The sequence below is a fragment of the Spea bombifrons genome, chromosome 1 (genome assembly GCF_027358695.1).
Source record: "Spea bombifrons isolate aSpeBom1 chromosome 1, aSpeBom1.2.pri, whole genome shotgun sequence".
NCBI lineage: Eukaryota > Metazoa > Chordata > Amphibia > Anura > Pelobatidae > Spea > Spea bombifrons.
The window spans coordinates 2,020,446-2,041,816 of NC_071087.1; the positions used below are offsets into that span (position 1 = coordinate 2,020,446).

Sequence of the window (21,371 nt, forward strand, 5' to 3'; positions counted from 1 at the left end):
GATATTGAAGAAAATAAGTATCTGTAATACAGATTGTGAGGCTTAAATCACTTTTCCGAATATTTAAGAGATTTGTGGGGGTAAAGGAAAATAGAGAAGACAATATATGTGCTTATATTTCACTTATATTTCACTTATATAAAATGTGTATAGAAATAAAATAAAGCAGGTTTACACTAAGGAGCTGAAACCCCGTTTTGAGACCATGATAAAGGCTTGATAAATGCTACAAGAGTTAAACGAAATGTTGACTACAGCTTTTTTTGTATATTTTATAAAAAGAATGGGGAGTGGAAGCTCTTTTGCGCAAGCCAATTTCGTCATTTTTTCTACATATTGCATTTATTCCAAAGCACATAAAACATTAAGACTGGCAATATGCAGAAATGGCTAAAACATATAAGGATGCACAAAAGAAAAAGAAGTTGAGATGCCGAGGAGGGAAAAGACAGAAAGAGAAAGACTATACTATGTGGTTCTTAGATTTCAAAGGATTTTTCTGTTTAAAAAAGATGTATAAGATGAATTCTCTACTGAATGTTTGAAAAAATAAACCTAAAATGTTCATCTGTAAAGAGGGGCCACATGCTGTACTGGGTGGGAATAGACTCATCAATGACCACTACTGTCCACTGTATTCAGACATATGCAACCATCTTAAACAGGGCTAAGAATGGGCTGAAGACAGATATCATCATCACCAAGTATGAGGTGGATACGGATCCTGTTTAGAAGACACTGCTAGTACTCTCCACCGCCCCATGACCTGTTTTGCCATTTGTTTAAATCTAGAACCTTTGCTAGTTGATGGTAACATGGTATTCCTACAAAAAAGTCTTAATAAGTGTTTTTATCTGGCAGACCTCTGACTATGTTCTTCTGATTTAATCTAATTCTTCTACCTTCACAGCCCAAGCCTCATGGATTACATCAATTTACTGGTCTTTCAATTCGCCATTGAAACATTGAACAACAACCCAAACATTTTACCAAATATTACCCTGGGTTATCATATATATGACTCCTGTTTAGATGAAAGAAAAGCTGTGAAAAGCATTCTTCAGATTTTGTCTGGCCGCGGCATGACCGTCCCTAATTACTCTTGTGCGAATTCTAACAACGTGGCTGGATTTATTGGTGATCACCATTCTAGTACTACCATTCCCATAGCACAGTTACTAGGGGTGTATGGATACGCACAGGTGAGAAACCTGAATGGTCTTCCATGTATTGTCTGACATTAGCATTCAGTTTCATGGTGAGATCACAACCATGTCTGACTCCAAGCTGTTATTAGAAACCTTTACTGCAGAATGTTTACACTTTTCTCTTCCATCTTGTAGATCAGTTATGGAGCGACAGACTATGCGCTGAGTGATAGACGTGTTTATCCACATTTCTTTCGCTCTGTTCAAAATTATCTTGTCTATCATAAAATTATAATGAAGATTCTAAAACATTTCGGATGGACCTGGGTGGGAATTCTCACGGTTGATGATGACACCGGAGAGACAGAGAGTCAGGCTCTGAGAGCGTATCTGACAAGTTATGGAATTTGTATTTCCTTCACTGTAAAAATTAGTTTATCACAAGAACTATCTGAAAATATGAAAATAATGTCAGAAACTGTTTTAATGTCATCGGCTCAAATTATTATACTCTGCGGCTCATTCAGCAACAGAATTATTTATATTTTTATTCTGTATCTCAAACATAAAGATAGAACATTAATCCTTCCTCCTGCCTGGGCTTCCAATGAATATCTCTCAGATTACTTTGTAGAACCCCTGAGTGGCAGTCTGGCCATAGAACCGCATCCTCTAGCGCTGCCGGATACCGGAAGTTTCTTTGATAATATCCATCCTTCAAACCGTCCAGCAGACAAGCTTCTTGAAGATATATGGATAAGGCATTTTGGATGTTTATCAGAAAATTCTTATAAGAATATGATTTTTGAAGAAATCTATAAAATCTCTCTGTATAACTGCAGTGGGAAACATACATTACATGTTAAAAGTCATCTGACGGCTGGTGTTTCTCCCCGGGTGTTTATTTCAGTGAGTGCTTTAGTTAAAGCTTTGAACGAAATGCACTTAGTTAACGAGAAAGCAAAAGGAAATACAATTCAAAACATCTATAAACACCAGGTATGTATGCATGCTGACGGACATACAGGAAGAAGTTCTAAGCGACTTATTTATGAATATATTTCCTAGCAGCCTTTATACCTAATTGTAAATACAGTCGTGTAAAAAAGAAAGTAAACCCTCATTGAATTTTATTGTTTTACATATCAGGACATAATAACAATTGGACTTCTGCATTCAGATTTGTACGAATTGCAAATTTACAGAATTTTGGTAAATTCAGTAATTCTTACGAAGCCCCGAAAACAAGGAAAATTAAGCAAAAAGCTGATAATTTTCTCACACTTATTCTCATTCACTCTCTTTCTCACACTCTCTGAATATTTCCCTACTTTCTCTGCTGACCACTTCCACTTCCTCATCTTCTCCATTCTGTCTTCAATCTTAAATTCTTAATCTGGTATTTTCTTTTTTCGTCCGCATCTCCACAGACATAACCCAGCAACTCCAAACAGGGACGTGGACGCCCAGAAATGAATGGGCCAAAAATGAATCAGAAAAAAATAAGTCTGTATTATTTTTGGCCCATTTGCACTTGTCTAAAAACAATCATCTGTTCTTTAGCAGGTCTACAAATATGTCCTCAGATGAACAACAACACATGATATTACATGGTGTCATGATTTATTCAACAAAAATAAAGCCAAAATGTAGAAGACTTGTGAAAAACTAACTACACCCTTGCTGGTTCTATACAAATTAAGATGTTAGGTAGCAGGCAGTTGCTGCTAATCTCAGACTCTACTGGCCTCATTTAGCAAGATAAATGTTAAGGTTCATGACATTACAATAAGAAAAAGACTGAACAAATATGGTTTGTTTGGAAGGGTTGCAAGACAAAGCCTCCTCTCTCTAAAAAGAACATGACAGCATGGCTTAGGTTTGCAGAGTTGCATGTGAACAAACCAGAGGTCACAGGAGAATAACCACTCGTTCCAAGCAAGGTATGCAGAATCTCTGAACGCACAAAACGTTGAACTTTGAAGCAGATGGCCTACAGCAGCAGAAGACCACACCGGGTGCCGCTCCTGTCAGCTAAGAACAGGAAACTGAGGCTACAATTCACACAGGCTCACCAAAAGTTGACTGGTCTCATGAGTCTCGATTCCAGCTGTGACATTCAGATGGCGGGTCAGAATTTGGCGTAAACAATATGAAAGCATGGATCCATCCTGCCTTGTACCAATTGTTCAGGCTGGTGGTGGTGCTTGAAAAAGACCTCATTGTGAGGTTGAAACGTTGTTTTTTTGTCTCAATAAATCTGCCTGACGCTGGAACTCTTGAGTACCTGGAGCCTTTATTTACCTATTCTTTTTCCTGGTGATTTTGTACTTCAGTCTGTTCTCTACATGTACCAGTTTAGCTTGTCTGACTACCCGACACTTGCGTCAGGATTCCACCCTGTTAGCCTGGACTCTGTATTTATTTATAGGAGTCTTATACATTTCAGCCTCTAGAGGTCACCCTTCATTCCATCATTAGTCCACATGCTAAGGACCCGACCAGCTGCATATGCTTACCTGGGTGCAACCCTCCACATACCGTATTTGCTCGATTATAAGACGACCCTGATTATAAGACGACCCCCAAATCTTAATATTAATTTAGGAAAAAAAGAAAAAGCCTGAATATAAGACGACCCTTTAGGAAAAAAGTTTTACCAGTAAATGTTAATTCATTTAAACAATTTTTTTAATAAAAGCTATGCTTGAGAAAAATATTTTGGTTTTATTTCCTTCTATTTTCCAACCTGCCCCCCAGTTATGCACATCTGCCCCAGAAGTGCCTTATACCCACTATATGCCACTGTGCCCCATGATATGCCTTTTAACCCTCTAAATGCCACTGTGCCCCATGATATGCCTTTTAACCCTATATGCCACTGTGCCCCATGATATGCCTTTTAACCCTATATGCCACTCTGGCACTTAGAGGGTTAAAAGGCATATTATGGGGAAGAGTGGCATATAGGGAGGTGTAAGGCATTTCAGGAGGCAGAGTGGCATTAAAGGGGTTAAAAGGCATTTCACAGAGCACTCTGCCTCCAGAAATGCCTTACACCCCCCATTTAACACTCCCTCTCCCTCCTCCAAACTTACCGGTGCTTCTGAGTTGGGGGGGCGCATAACACAGGAGGGTCCAGGTCCCCTGCATCTGAGCCCCAGGTGCTTAGTCCGGGCAGCATGTAGAGCTCCACGCGAATCGCGTAGAGCTCTACACGCTGCCCGGACTAAGCACTGGGGACTCAGAAGCACCGGTAAGTTGGAGGGGGGGGGGGCATAACACAGGAGGATGCAGGTCCCCTGCATCCTCCTGTGTTATGCCCCCCCTCCAACTTACCTGTGCATCTGAGTCCCCAGTGCTTAGTCCGGGCAGCGTGTAGAGTTCTACGCGATTGTATCGTGTCGAGCTCTACGCGATTATATCGCATAGAGCTCTACAGACCGGACTAAGCACCGGGGACTCAGAAGCACCGGTAAGTTGGGGGGGTTAACACAGGAGGATCCAGGTCCTCTGCATCGCTGCGGGGGATCTGGATCTTAGTCTCATAATCAGACCATTGTTACTGAATCTTCCTTTATTTTGTTGAAAATTATTTTTAATAGGTGCAACGCTATATAAAAAGGATAAAAATTGCATCACAGTTGGACCGAACATTATACGATGAACATGGAGAATTTGCATACCATTACTTAATTATAAATTGGGTGTTTTTATCAAATAAGTCTGCATTTAAAAACATTGTGGGTAACTTCACTGAGTGGGCTCCAGAGGGTCAGCAGCTCATCGTTGACTCGCATTCAGTAAAATGGAGGAACAAGGACAACCAGGTAAGGCAAGGGAATTTCATTTTTCGTTTTGTACCCTGTGGGACCGAGGCTGTTTTGACACTTTTGTGGTGCTTGTGTTCAGCTGTAATTTTCTCCTCACCCATTTAGTGAACCCACATAAATTATATATTTTTTTTCAGGACAAGATGGGCTTTCTTCAGATACCATTATTTTGATCATATCATCTTATTTACTATAAAATAAAATAAAAAAACATGGTGAAAAATTGAAAAAAAACACATTTTATGACTTTTATTTGAAAAATCTTTTACTCACCTAAAAAAGCAAGTAAAAAAACTAGCTAAATAGATTCTACTACTTGTCCTGAGTTTAGAGATACCCAATGTTTTTATGTTTTTTTGCTGTTTTTTGTAAGTTATAGGGCAATAAGTACAAGCAGCGTTTTATGATTTCCAAATCTTTTTTAACAAATCTGGTCAGTCTGTCTCCATCTCCTCTTTGGAATATCTTTGAAGCCGGTTAACTCAATTTAACCCATTCAAACCATATATTTTTGAAAACTAGACACCCCAGGGTATTCCAAATGATGTTATTTTAACCCTTTCCATGCACCAATTATAGAACTACACTTTGTCAAACTTTGTAATAGTAATTTTTTTTATTTTTTTTTCCACACAAATTGTATTTTAGTTATAGATATACAGGTTCTGGTATATGTCACTATCAAACAACACCCCAATGTGTGTTCAGGAACATCTCCTGAGTGCAGTGATACCCGACATGCATGGATTTGTCGGGTTGTTTCAGATTTAAAATGCCACATTTGGGAAGTGCGCTTTTTTTCTCCGTTTTGGTCAGTCTGTACCTATGCCCTATCTTTGAGCTAGGCCACTCCAATTTACCCCATCAGCCATTTTTTTTTATATTAGACACCCCTTGGGTATTTGAAGTGCTTTTATTTTAACTCTTTGTTGAGCTTTTTGAGAAATTTTAGCACTTGCTCAAAATAATAAACTTAATTTTTTTATTTTATTTTTTTAATACTTTTTTTATATTTTTTTACACATTTTGCTGGTACTGGATGGTTCATCTAGTGACATCAATGCATAATTATTTTTAAATGTTAGCACATTTTTTTTCATTTTTTTTTTTTTTTTTGAATATTTTACTAATCACATAGTGATTAGAAAGCTGGGCTCCATTGACTTGCATGGTTGAATGCAGTACCTGTATTCAACCAGCAAGTGGAGCCAGAGTTCTCTAGAGGGTCTGGAGACCATCTAGCTAACTCTTTCATCTTTATTGTTTATTTTCCCGGGCCGCCGCCATCTTGCTGATGGCGAAGAACACCGGCAGCTGCGGCTGTGACCGCTCTCCGGAGCGGTCACAGCCCATCCAGAGGTAAGTGTTTGGTGTCGCTGGATGCCTCCTGATCGAGGCATTCCAGCGACACCATTTAAGTTTAGGAGGCGATCGTTGATCGCCTCCTAAACGCTTTTAAAACGGGCGTCCGCCCGGGGGCTGTTGACGCCCCGGGGAGGGGCCAGACATGGCCCCCGATGCTGATCTCGGCCTTGCTGAATGCCTCGACATCGAGGCATTACAGCAAGGCCGTATAAGCGAAGAAAGTGATCCTTGATCACTTTTTAAGCTTATTTAATTTTTTGACGGTTCAGGACCGAAGGGGTTAAGGACAGAGCTGTGTTTTTTTTTTGTATGATTCATGACAATAACCGTCTTAACATTTCTTCTGTTGTCTCTCTACCTCTCTGCATTTTTCACCTCCAGGCCTGTTATTTATGACACCCCACATAACTCCCGTTCAACCCTTCTCTAATACCATAACTTGTTTAAAGTTGTACCCTCTATCATGTTGATCAGTATTGTTTCAGACCGGATGAAGCGAGGATAAATCTCGAAACCTTGTCTTTTAAATATTATGTTAGTCCAATAAAAAAGATATCACTGTGTACTGTGCAATACTCTGTTTTTTTTTTACATTGTGTCTACTAGGCTAATAAGGCTTAACCCATTTACATTATATATATATATATATATATATATATATATATATATATATATATATTTTTTTTTTACATTGTATCTACTAGGCTAATAGATCCAAAATAAAGAAGCTGAGGCTCAGCACTTCAAATGATAAGGTGAGTTTATTTCACACAGGCAACGTTTCGACGCACAGGTCTTTCTCATTTGAAGTGCTGAGCCTCAGCTTCTTTATTTTGGATTTATCGAGGGACTTGGTGGTACCCTGTCTCGTGCACCATTTCACTGCTGAGTGCTGCATTCCAACCTCTCTTTTTGTGTATACTAGGCTAATAGGGCTTAACCCATTTACATTATATATATATATATATATATATATATATATATATATATATATATATATATTATATATATATATATGAGCAATGAAAAAAACACTTTTCTGGCTTATTTGAAAAATGATTTACTTATTTACAAAAGCTGATGAGAAAAAACATAAATAGATTCTTATATGTGTCCAATATTTTTATGTTAAGTAGCATATCGCTATTTCAAATATATTGTTTTTGGTCATTCTGCCCACATGTCCTATTTGGGACATCTTTGAAGTCTTTCCATGCACTATTTCTACTACCAGCCATGACCAAAGTTTGTAGTATTTTTTTCCACACACATAGTACTTCAGGTATACATTTACAGCTCCTGGAATATAGCACTTCAAAGCAACACCCCAGGATGTGTTCAGCAACGTCTCCTGAGTACAGTGATACCATCCACAAATAGGATTGTCATGTTATTTGGGGCTTAAAGTCCACTTTTGGGAGCTGTGCTTTTCAGTTGTTCAACTTGCAATTTTTACATCTGGCCACCCTGCTCCCATGTGTTATTTGGGACATTTATGAGATTTTTTGTCAAATTGTGTATTTTTTCAACGCAGAGGAAGTTTATGCTATTCTGGCAAATGATTCAGATGGCCTATCTTTTGCCATGCTTACAGAGTAGGTATCTGACTGTTGGGGCCCTATTTGGCGGGGACAAGAATAGGAACCTAAATACAAGACAATAGCGGTGAGGATAAGGAAAGACCAGCTGAGATGTAATGGGCAGTCCAAAAGAATATGCAAGCAGAAAACAAATAAAGCAAAATCTGTATAAACAATCCAGGAGTCTGCAGGCAGACGGAAAGCAATAAGCAAAGTCTGCATAAACATTCCAGTGGTCAGCAGGCAGGCAGAAGGCAGTAATGCAAAAATCTGTTTAAACAATCCAGGGGTCAGCAGGCGGAAGCAAGGAGGGATTCTGGGTCATCAGGAGAGCTCCAGAATAAGAGCATGAAAAAGGAGTGGGCTTTTATGGAGCCCTTGGGCATCTCCTCATGCAAGACAACTGTGGCTCCACCCCCATCAGTGGCACCAAAGGAGGGTTCCACCCCTCCGTTGACATCACTGCCCCTACCCTGTCATGCTCCTCACAGGGACGCTGGATAGACAAAGTAGAGGACAGAGGCGACACACAAAAACACCACCAAGGGGAGCGGCACCCCTCTACTCACCTGAGCCCCTTCCATTGTGGTAAGTGTGATGGAGCGGGCCACAGATGCCGGGACTGCTCGTGACATTGACATTGAAAGTGTCACACAAGGGGACACTGATCAGAATCCATGTCACAAAAGGAGGCACACTGAATCTGGGCTTGTAGTGGAGGATTCCTGGGTTTCCCCAAACCTAATGACCCCTGAAATCCCCCCTTTTTTAACCAGACTCCTAACATCACAACCACTATTGATGCCGGTGACCCAATGAACTTCATACATTCTTGTCTTTGTTTTACAATTTAATTTTGACACCAATGTTACTGGCACCAAGCAGATGCAAATGGAAAGGGCTTCCCTCAGCAACAAGTACATCCCAAGCAAAAGTGCGGTAATACAAGTGCTTTGCGTAATCAAGAACCTCCCAAGGTACATAGATAAAAAAAACAAAGTTTATGGGCTGTCAACCATACATAATGAAAATGTGGTGCCAATGAACGTCAGGGGAGAAAGACTGGTGCTAGTGAAAGGGAAACAATTTGGGGGTATTTAGAAATGACACATAACCTACACAAAAATCATAAACAACTGTCAACATCTTTTGCTGCCCCGTGCCCACTTTCACACCCTCATTCTCCCTCATGCTCTCTATATGTTTCCTTACCTTCTATGCCGACAACTTTCACTTCTACATCTTCAGTCTCCTATCTTTGTCTGCATCTCTGCGGCCATAACCCGGCTGGAACTTCCACCAAAATAGTGGCGCTTGCAGTGATGTCCTCTTCCCGATCCTCCAATCAAGTTAGAATTACCAGAAATGTATGGAAATTCTTAAAGTATTATTGACAAATATGAAAGGTATAGGTTTACAGGACTTCAAAGTCATCGAAACTATCTTCTTTTTGTTCTCTTTTCCTGTTTGTAGATTCCGAAGTCTCAGTGTTCAGAGAACTGTTTACATGGATTTCGAAAAGTTCTGAGACCTGGAACACAAACCTGCTGCTACGACTGTGTGCGGTGCTCGGAGGGAGAGATATCCAACAGATCTGGTATAAAAGATTACATAAAACATACAAATAATATACTTATAGTAGGTGCGTAGGAATGAATGCCTGCTCCTGGTCGGGTAGAGGGTGGGGTTGGGCCGGGGGGTATTGCGAGCCACAAGGAGAGGCAGGTGTAACTATAAAAGAGCAAATAATGGACAAGATGGACATGGGTTGACTGGAGCTGAACATCACCTCCCCCACCCAAGGGGCAAAAAAAAACTACCTGTCAGCCGAAAATCAGCTGTGATACCCAGCATCTCAGAGGTATAATGATAAACACTTTATTACACGACACCCAAACTCCAGGCTTCTGCACACAGCTGGTTCACTTTTGCAAAGGCAAAAAACATAAGAAAAAAACAAGTAGCGTCAAATAGGCCCCTTAGGTGTTAAAGGGTTAGAATCCTATGTTTGTTAACAGTTACTTGCTCAGGATATATGGTCATAGTGAGTTTTTTTTTGCTTCTTTTTTTGGTCCGTAAGCTCCTCTGTACTTTTTACATTTCCTTCCCATGCGAGAGGGTGGTGAATAAGTGGAACAGACTTCTCAGAGAAGTGGTAGAGGATCATTTTTTATTATCTTTAGTGAAATTCTATGTAAGACAGAGAAGTCATCACATCAGTCGGAGGGACCTATATGCCCATCTTTACAAAAGAGCTCCAGTCAACCATAAGCGCTGGAGAAGTCTTCATATTGTCCAAGAGAACGTTTGAGACAAAGAAGGTCAATTTTGAATTAAAACCAGTGATATTCAAAGCACGGTCATGTTACATCTTTTGAGGTTAAACAAAGAATGTATGTGATAATTAAACAAAGAATAATTATACTTATGATTTATATATAGTATTTCTGGTTTATCATGAAATACAATCAAGCTGTTTATGTTTAAATTACTTATTGAGACATAATATTACTTTGTGTTTTGTGTTATATTTCAGACAGTGAGAACTGCATTGTTTGCCCAAGTGATAAATGGTCTAATGAGAAAAGGGATCGATGTATTCCAAAATCGGTGGAGTTTCTATCATATTTGGATGCAGTTGCTGCGGTTTTATCCTTTGTATCAATTCTGTTTTGTCTTGTAACTGTTGTAATATTACTGATCTTCATTGTCTTCAGAGATACCCCAATTGTGAAAGCCAATAACAAGAACCTCAGCTTCCTCCTCTTGGTCTCCATCATGCTGAGCTTTCTCTGTGTGTTTCTGTTCCTCGGCCGTCCTGAGGATGTAACCTGCATGCTGCGCCAAACAGCTTTTGGAGTCCTCTTCTCATTAGCCGTGTCTTGTATTTTAAGCAAAACAATCATGATCTATATTGTTTTCAGAGCCGCAAAACCCGGCAGCTCCTGGGCAAACTGGGTCAGTGTGAAAGTCTCCAATTCTATAGTACTGCTCTGCTCATCCATTCAAGTTATCATTAATATTTCCTGGTTGGCCATTTCCCCCCCCATTCCAGGAGCTGGACATGCACTCTTCTCAGGGAAAGATCATCATTCAGTGTAATGAGGGCTCGGTTATTGCCTTCTACTGTGTCCTGGGTTATATGGGGCTTCTGGCAGCTGTTAGTTTTATTATAGCTTTTTTAGCCAGGACATTACCGGACAGTTTTAATGAGGCCAAGTACATCACCTTTAGCATGCTGGTGTTCTGCAGCGTTTGGATTGCGATGATCCCGGCCTATCTGAGCACCAAAGGGAAGAACATGGTGGCCGTAGAGATTTTTGCCATAGTGGCTTCAAATGCAGTACTTGTAGGATGTATATTTATTCCAAAATGCTATATAATTCTTTTTCGACAGCAATTAAATACAAAAACATATTTACTTGGAAGCAAAGTTAAAGATTTAACCAAATAGTTACAAAAAAATATTCTGAATTATATGTTTCATTATCTTATAACTGTCAATGGTCAATTTCAGAAACTTGAATTGGTTTCCTAGACATCAAAACACATTATTGCACACAATACCCCAATGTCCTGGACTTCTAGGAAGCATATCTTTAAATCCAATCTTACTTATAAAAAGCAACTATGTTGACCCTTCTATCTTTTATAAGTTACAGTGAAAATGAGGCGTCCACATGGTGAGAATTAGACTTGGGTGCAAGCTGACTAGCATTATGTTATGTTATGTTTATATATTTGTTGCCAACTTTATTAGGGTGAGAAGCGCAGACAGTATTTTGTTTTTTTGTAGCAGCCAGGGGATTAGCCCCTCCAGCATAGTGAGGAGCCAGAAGGCTAGGAAGGCTAGACAGGTGAAGTTATTCGGCAGAAAACTCCACACTTTTAGGATCTCTTTCTACTCTGCCAACTGTTTTGCCCACTACGCTGTCGCACTCCATCTGCTCTAGAGTTGTTCGTAGATCAGTTAATTTATTTTTTCCAAATTCTGACACTTTCTTTTCCAGATTTTCAATTCCTAACCATTGAAAGCATGAAATATCCAGTACTTCAAAAATTGGACTTGCATTTTCTCTTTATCCTTTTGAATTTTCTCCTGAGGAAGCCGACGAACCATCGGCGAAACGCGGTGAGAAATACGAGAAATACACAAGAGAAAGTATACCGGAACACCTGCTGAGCCAGGACATTCCATCTATATACGTTTTTGCACACTTTTAGCTGTGCCACGTCTAATTATAAGTGTATCCAGACTTATTTGAGACCATTCCTGTGGAAGATACTGCACCATTTCCGGTTCATTTGTTTTTACAGATTTTAGAAGCTATGAAATAGAACATTCTACTGAATCCTTTGATGAGCCTGTTCTATCCAGCCCGCTTGTGAGTGGATTAGACACCATATCAAATTATTTTTCAGTGTTTACATATTGCACTATTATTTTTTATTTTTTTCCCCTTTGTTTTATATAGCACCATCAAATTCTGTAGCGCTGTACAATGGGTAGACAGGACATAACAAGTAGTATGTAACATAAATTGACTAATAGAGACAACCGGTGAGGAGGGCCCTGCTCAAACGAGCTCCATGGCATCACCAACAGGCAGCCAGCCACACATTATAGGTGTCAAGCTGGGCTACCTGTGCCAATCCCTGTAGAGTAACATTGATGCAGCAGGCAGCTGTCTGATTGATCGCACTTCCCTATAACATAACATTGACTGGGCAGTTGCTTCACTTGGGCACCATTGAAATATTACAATCTCATTGATTGCGTTACCGTTACTTCCCAAGGTTGATGTTAAACTCAAGGCTGCTCCTTGTTGACTTAGTAGGGGATTTTGGGGGATAGCTACACTTTTACCTCTCTGATTTTTCAGAATGGAAGAAGCAGGACCTTTCTTTTACTACTATTTTTTACCTCCTGAGGAAGCCCAAGACTGCGAAACGTGTTGAGGAAAGAACTTTTACTAGGCTTTTTAAATATATGGCATTTTAGATTTATTTTTTATTAACAGATATCAAGCATATGTAAACAATTTACATTTTTTAGGGCTAGTCCCACAATAAATTGATTTATATACATATACTTAGCGAAATAGTATTTTTCATTGGATGCATACTGGCCAAATAGGTTTTCTGGTTGGTAAGCTTTACAAGTCTACACTCCGTACCCATTGGGGGTCACTGACACCTGGACACCATAGACAAAGGGCAGAGGAACTAGAAGGGGATATACAGATCCCGGGGACCGTCGAGTCTTCTACATCATTCCCAGCCACCTCTTGCACATAGCTTTATGTGCAGTGGATCTTGTGAGTTCAACTATTTATTATATTATATACACCTGAAAGAATATACTACACCATCGGTCGTTTTTTTTTTTAAACTGTCATACACAGACATGGAAGATAGTGGGAAAGGCATGAATATTTCGGCACTATTGTAAGTGCACTACAGAACACATATTGACCTACTCATCAATATAGTCTACAATATTGTTGTTGGTTTTTGTGTCTCCCTTTTGTTTTACATGAGCGCCCCTGAAAGAGATTTTGTGCGTCCTCCGTCATACACCATCCGAACTCCACTTCCAGAGCCGAGGATCCTGCCATTGCTCCTTCTCTGCCCGCACGGTAATCAATCCCAGTGGAGGGTTGGCTGTCCCACTTGGAAGGAAGCATCCCACCGCTGCCACCAGTGTGACAGGAATAACCCATACCCTGACTGGGTACACCTTCCAGACAATCCACCCTTCTCTCCGTGGTCATCAAGAACATGAAATTGTAACTGTCAGGCAGGAATATAATATATAATAAGGGCAGCAATGAGACTTACCCCAATATTTTTTTTTGGAGCCTGAGGTGCGTGCTCCTTGGTGCCGCATCTGTGCTTGGAAGGCAGTGGAAGCCTGAAAAAATATTCTGGGCTTCCCCAAAGGGAAAACCCAGACAAAATTCCTTCCCTCCCCCATGGGAGGGCCGGATCTTCAAGTCTCACCCCAAAGGGTAAGACTCCTTTGTACTTTGAGTCAATCCCCAAGAGGAATGACCCTTTTTTGGATGGAGGGAAGGTCCATAAGGCTCCCTACACCTCCTCCAACTGAAGCAAGCTTCACTGCGAAAACAGTGACCAAAACAAAAACCTGGTACCAGAATTGTGATCCAAAACAAAATAGTGGCCTCGCCGTGGGTTTGATAACGTGCAAAAGGTGAGTGGATAATAAATAAATAATGGCCAGCCATTCTTCGCCTGGCCAAATTAAAAAAAAAATTGCTTAACCCCAAGCCCATAAGGGTCAGGGGGAGAAGCGTGCATAGTAGCAAAGAAAAACCTTAAGTGAGATTGTGCACTCACATTGTACAGTGGCGCGCAGGCTGTGCGTTTTATGACTCCGGCATTTAGCTGGGGCAAATCAGCACCTCAGGCTCCTTGTTGCCCCAGCCCTAAGGCCAGAGAATCAAGTGTTTCCCCCTCCTGTCCTAGAGATACTACACTTGATCTTAACCAAAACTTACCCCAATAACAGACCAAGACTTATATTGAAACAACTATTCTGGGGTTCCCCAAAGGGGAAAAACCCAGACAAAATCATAAACCACAATCACCACCAGCCTCCAAGAGCCTTTCAATAGGGTGGCGGTGAGTTACATCCAGCATGCATCATACCATATGTAAAATGCAATATGCAGATCATATGCACACTAATTTATAACAGAAAACCACAGCAACTTACACAGTCCTGCCATCAGAACCAATACCATCAGGTACAGGGAGACTTAAACATAAATCCAAGCAAAGGGACCAGATATTGTACTGCGATTAGTGTCTGCTGTCACTGCTTGGCCTTCTGGCTAAGATCAAGTGTAGTACCTCTTTTGCCTGGGGGGAAGCATGGAGCCTGAGGTGCTTAAATTGCCCTGGCAGAGATGCTGGGGTCACCATGTGCAGTATTGCACGCCGCTGTGCATGTTTTTGCACAGGCGGGCTTCCTCTGTTGCACCATATGGGCATGGAGTGAAATTTATTTTTGAATCTGGCTAGGCCAGTCACGGCCTGCCCTTATTTATTTACTTTATTTATACATCACAATGTGTTGAAGCATGTGTGCTGATTAATTGCCTTTTTTGATTTCACGGTTGCTGAACCACTTTGCGAGGCCACGTTCACCCCTTGATTTTCGTTTTGGATCACTGTTTTTTGGCAGTGAAGCCTAAAGGGGGTTACTCCCTTGCGGGAGTGCCCCGAAGGCAAAGGGGTCTTACCGCTCATGGTGATACTCGAAGATCCGGCCCTCCCATGGGGGAGGAATTTGTCTGGGTTTCCCTTGAGGGGACCCAGTATCGTATACTGGGCTTCTATTGTCCACTGTCACCTGTTGGAAGTAAATAATGCAATCCAGGGGTCCACCATATATGATGGAAAGTACAGCCGCCAGGTGCCTCCAAAGTTGTGGAGGCTTCTGTGACGCTATCTTACCACATCTTGCTGTACTGAGTAAAAGCCTTTGTCTTTTATTGTAAATGATATTATCATCATGAAAAATGTTGCCAGCTTATTCTATTTATTAATTGCCGTAAAAAAAGTCAAGGCTACAGCTCTTTACATGTCATATACACTGTGATACAGGATACCCTCAAATAAATAATAATCATTGTAATTCTGATAATATAATATTATTGGTATTATTGATGTTATTTGTTTTATTATTTTTTTTAATTGCACATTTCAAAATTGTAATTTTTCATTTTATGTATATCCTCATATTAAATATTCTTTAATAATTCTTTAAAGCAGGGGGTATAAATACTGGTAATATTTTATATATACAATTACATGTTATTTCATAACAAGCAAATGACATTTATCACTGATATTATAAAGTGATTTGATTTGATTATAATATTAAATTCATTAAACTTGGCCATTTCTTTTGCACAGTAGAAACGACATCGCAGTCACACACTTGTTCCCAGCGGGAGATGATGTCAGTTCTGTAAATGTGGATTTGCTTAGAAATCAGATTGTTTGTCATTGAAAAGTTTCTCGGACTTTTTTTTGGCTTCACACACAGATCTCTGAATAAACGCGTCTCGGCCAGATATGTAATTACAGGGGCGACCCGGGAATTACAGTCAGAGGAAATCAGATGATGAAATAACCAGGAACTTTCTTACAGCAGAGAAAAGAACAAAGTCTCAGCCGTTCCCTCTGGAAATTGACGCTGAGCTTTGCTGTTAACCATCTGCTCGTCATGAAGTGCAGCTCTTTACAAGTAATGAATAAAGCCATTCACATAACACTATGATACATGATACCCGCAAATTAATAATAGTAATGATGATATACATTATTATTATTATTTAAAGCAGTTGGTTATGTCAGTTAAAATGTCCCTTTCAACTTTTAACTCCACGAATAAATGACTTTTATTGAATATATCACAGACAATGAAACATCAAACATGATTAACTTTGACTTACAAAGTAAACTGCAGTTTTTAATAACCCAAACTCAGGACAGCCAGCTGCCGGTTTCCTGTTGACGGAGCCGTAAGCCTATTATACGGCAGAGATAATGCGACAGGCGAACAAGACTTCACAGACATATATGTTGCTTATGGTTTCCTTAGCGCATGATGATCGCACCTCAGGAATTTCAACGGCACTGTAACATATCAACACAGATACTTACCCTAATTTATTGAAGCCCCGAGGCCAGCTGCTCCACTGAGAAGTAAACAAAAAATCTCCTAGGGCCAAGCACGCCATAAGGCCGCTGTGGACATCATGTCCTCTTCTTCGTTTGCTTCTGGTGTTGCGGGATATGCGACACTTCCTTCCCTACCCTGCCATAAGGCCTGTAGGACAGCCAGATCTTCTTGGGCTCTTCCTGCAAGGCCAGAGGACCAAGCTTTCCCTCTCTCACAAGTATTCACTTGATCTTGGCCTTTTGGCAAGCAACACTTACCCCAATAAAAAGGCCTGCAGGAGGGCCGGATCTGCGCAGTCCCACTCCCACGACGAGGAGGGGAACCACTGTAACCATGTGGAAGAGATGGGGAGCAATAAAGTATCCACCATCTCTCCTACCAAAAAAGCCGGTGTCCTGTTTCACTGCAGCAGTGCGTTCAATCCGTAAATTAGCGTCCATTTCCATATATCCTTCTTCCGTGTTTCCAAAGAAAAAAACTTCACACATATCTATTTACAAAAAATCATTGTCACACGGGCATACAAACGAGTGAAGTTGGTGAGGTTTAACTAAAAAAAAGTTTACTTTATTTTAAAAAAATGTCTTCATAATCCCAGCCCAAATGTGTCAGAGTAGAGCAGAGTAAAGTGTAGCTAGCTGTAGGTGCTCTGCGCACTCGTTGGCTCCTCACAATCAGTAGTGCAATATTGTGACTGCCCAGGACTGCTCTGGGGACTCATCAGGCTTCAAGATACCTCGGCCTTAAGGCCCGAGGATCAAGTTTCCCGCTCATACCCTAGGGTACTACACATGATCTTAACCAAAAGGCTGAGAAGCGATAAAGTTACCCCAATTTTATTTATTTTTTTACTTTTTTTTTTTTTTTTTTTACTACCGTATTTGCTCGATTATAGGACGACCCTGATTATAAGACGACCCCCCAAATCTTAATATTAATTTAGGAAAAAAAGAAAAAGCCTGAATATAAGATGACCCTATAGGAAAAAAGTTTTACCAGTAAATGTTAATTCATTTAAACACTTTTTTTAATAAAAGCTATGCTTGAGAAAAATATTTTGGTTTTATTTCCTTCTATTTTCCAACCTGCCCCCCAGTTATGCACATCTGCCCCAGAAGTGCCTTATACCCCCTATATGCTACTGTGCCCCATGATATGCCTTTTAACCCTCTAAATGCCACAGTGCCCCATGATATGCCTTTTAACCTTATATGCCACTGTGCCCCATGATATGCCTTTTAACCCTATATGCCTTTTAACCCTATCTGGCACTTAGAGGGTTAAAAGGCATATTATGGGGAAGAGTGGCATATAGGGAGGTTTAAGGCATTTCAGGAGGCAGAGTGGCATTAAAGGGGTTAAAAGGCATTTCAAAGAGCACTCTGCCTCCAGAAATGCCTTACACCCCCCATTTAACACTCCCCCTCCCTCCTCCAAACTTACCGGTGCTTCTGAGTTGGGGGGGGGGCATAACACAGGAGGGTCCAGGTCCCCTGCATCTGAGCCCTAGGTGCTTAGTCCGGGCAGCATGTAGAGCTCCACGCGAATCGCGTAGAGCTCTACACGCTGCCCGGACTAAGCACCAGGGACTCAGAAGCACCGGTAAGTTGGAGGGGGCATAACACAGGAGGATGCAGCTCCCCTGCATCCTCCTGTGTTATGCCCCCCTCCCCTCCAGCTTACCGGTGCTTCTGAGTCCCCAGTGCTTAGTCCGGGCAGCGTGTAGAGCTCTACGCGATTGTATCGTGTAGAGCTCTACACGCAGCCCGGGCTAAGCACCGGGGACTCAGAAGCACGGGTAAGTGGGGGGGGGGAGGGGGTTTTAACACAGGAGGATCCAGGTCCTCTGCATCGCTGCGGGGGATCTGGATCTTAGTCTCATAATCAGACCTATTTGAGGTCTGATTATAAGACGACCCTGATTATAAGACGAGGGGTATTTTTCAGAGCATTTGCTCTGGAAAAAACCTCGTCTTATAATCGAGCAAATACGGTATTTATTTTTTGAAGCCCCGAGGTCAGTCGCTTTGCTATGAAGGAAAACCAAAAAATGGCTAGTGCCAACATGTCATAAGGCCACGGTGGACACCAGGTGCCCGTCTTCAATTTCTCCAGTGGTCGCACTCGCAAAAGATACAGGTCCCCTTCCTTTCCTCCTCGGCCATAATGCCTACAAGAGGGCCTGATCTGCTTGGTCCCTCCCCGCTATTTTTAGGGGACCTGGTGCCTCCTTGACGTTCAGGTGTCAAAAATGTCTACAATGCCCATGTTTATAAAAAAAATATTATTCAAAAATGCAATAAAACACATGTGCTCTGTGAAAGAGTCAGTGCAGTTGTGCGGACAAAGACTATATACAAAAAAACGCTTGCCGAAGAAGCCACAGCCCTTAGGCTCTATACACCTCACACCAAGCCTAAAAGGATAAGATCAGTGTATAGACAAAAAAACACTTACTAGCACATGCAACAGAAAATGTAATGCACACCTAACCCCACACATTCACCATCATGAACCAAAGATCAAACCTCAGGGACTCCACCTCACAGGTACTCACTGCTACACAGACACAAAACCACATTTCAGAACTCCATGCAATAAGCCAGGGACCCATGTCTGGTCATACCCTGATTTACTTAAGGTGAGAAAAACAACATGGGAGCCTCCCTATAGTAAAGTAAATACCCAGGAGAGGCATGGCCATTGTTTGCTCACTTGCACCATTACAGAGAAGACCTCTTCATTAGAATATCAATTAGAATATCAGACTCGTCCCACCCATCAGGCCAGGCTGAACCTGAGATGCATGGCTGGCTTCCAGTACACAATCATTTTTTTTTGTATTTAAAATAATTTAATAAATACCAAAAAGTTGATGCCTGTTTTCATATAAACACAATTGTTAGCACAATAAAGGACAGTGCACGATTACAAATGGATCTGCATAGGTTGGAGGCTTGGGCTGGGATGTGGCAGATGAGGTTCAATACAGATAAATGTAAGGTTATGCACATGGGGAAGAAAAATCCAGGCTGGGAATATGTATTAAATGGGAAAACACTGGGGATGACTGACATGGAAAAGGATTTAGGAGTTTTAGTTAACAGTAAATTTACCTGTAGCGACCACCAGTGTCAGGCAGCTGCTGCTAAGGCAAATAAAATCATGGGGTGCATCAAAAGGGGCATGGATGCCCACGACAAGGAAATAATTCTACCACTGTACAAGTCACTAGTCAGACCACACTGTGTACAGTAGGGCTGCAACTAACGATTATTTTCATAATCGATTAGTTGGCCGATTATTTTGTTGATTAATCGGATAAAAAAAATGAATGTAAATTTTTCATTTATTTAAAATAATTTAATAAACAAATGATGTTAAATACAAACAGCAGAATAAAAAAAAACTTTGATAAAATGCATTTCTTGTCTTTATTTCCCAACCAGCCCCCCCAATTAATGCACATTTGAGCCCAGGCTTGCCACGCTGCCTCCCAGACATGCCACGCTGCCTCCCACATATACCACTCCACGCTGCCTCACACATATACAATGCTGCCTCCCATATATACCACTCCATGCTGCCTCCCACATATACCATTCCACGCTGCCTCCCACATATACCACTCCACGCTGCCTCCCACATATACCATTCCACGCTGCCTCCCACATATACCATTCCACGCTGCCTCCCACATATACCATTCCACGCTGCCTCCCACATATACCACTCCACGCTGCCTCCCACATATGCCACTCCACGCTGCCTCCCACATATACCACTCCACGCTGCCTCCCCACATATGCCACTCCACTCTACCCCCAGACATGCCACTGTGGCCCCAGATATCCCTTATACACCCTGATACACCACTCCGTCCTCCCCAGACATGCCACACTGCCCTCCCCACATATGCCTTATATAATGTATATGCCTTATACCCCCCAGATATCTCATAGTCCCCTCATGGAGTAACAGACCCGTTCGCATCACACTGACACCATACTTTTATAAATAAGTACTGGGTTAATCTTCACTGCCCCCAGGATTTAGATTCCCTTTAGTCTGCCCCCCTTTATCTCTAACTGCACCTTAAGTTAACTTTATTAAATTAACCCTCAGTCCTCATCATTATATTAACCCTAAACACCCCATTAACCATAACTACCCCTAAATTAACTCTAAATACCCCATCAAAACAACTACCCTAAATTAACCCTAAAAACCCCATTAACCATAACTGCCCCTAAATTAACCCTAAAGACCCTGTCAACCACAACAGCCCCTAAATAGCTGCACCTAAATTTACCCTGAACACCCTATTAACCATAACTGCCCCTAAATACCCCATTAACCATAGCTGCCCCTGAATACTCCATTAACCATAACTGCCCCTAAATTAACCCTAAACACCCCATTAACCATAACTGCCCCTAAATTAACCCTAAACACCCCATTAACCATAACTGCCCCTAAATTAACCCCCACCTCCCCTAACTTTCAGTAGCCCAAATATTAATTTTATACTTACAGTTAGATGAGTGTCACAGCCATGTGGTTCTGGCCTTCTGGGAGAAGGAAGGGGCGGGGCCAGTTGCCACAGTGATTACAGGGAGGGGCTGGTAAGTAGGAGCTGCTGCTGTGAGTCACTCAAACGGATTATATAATGAGGGGTATTTTATGAGCGTTTGCTCTGAAAAAAGGATGTTTTCTTTAATGAGAATGG

The 21,371-nt window shown here is 41.2% G+C and overlaps 1 protein-coding gene across 1 annotated transcript in view; it reads left to right on the forward strand.

The window, feature by feature from the left end:
• The window catches only part of LOC128467739 (vomeronasal type-2 receptor 26-like), a 29,623-nt gene that overhangs the window by 1,821 nt on the left and 6,431 nt on the right, over positions 1-21,371 (forward strand). The window contains exons 3-6 of the mRNA XM_053449443.1: positions 911-1,202; positions 1,344-2,147; positions 4,874-4,978; positions 9,400-9,523. Coding sequence (XP_053305418.1) covers positions 911-1,202; positions 1,344-2,147; positions 4,874-4,978; positions 9,400-9,523 — 1,325 coding nt within the window. The remainder of the gene's footprint in view (positions 1-910; positions 1,203-1,343; positions 2,148-4,873; positions 4,979-9,399; positions 9,524-21,371) is intronic.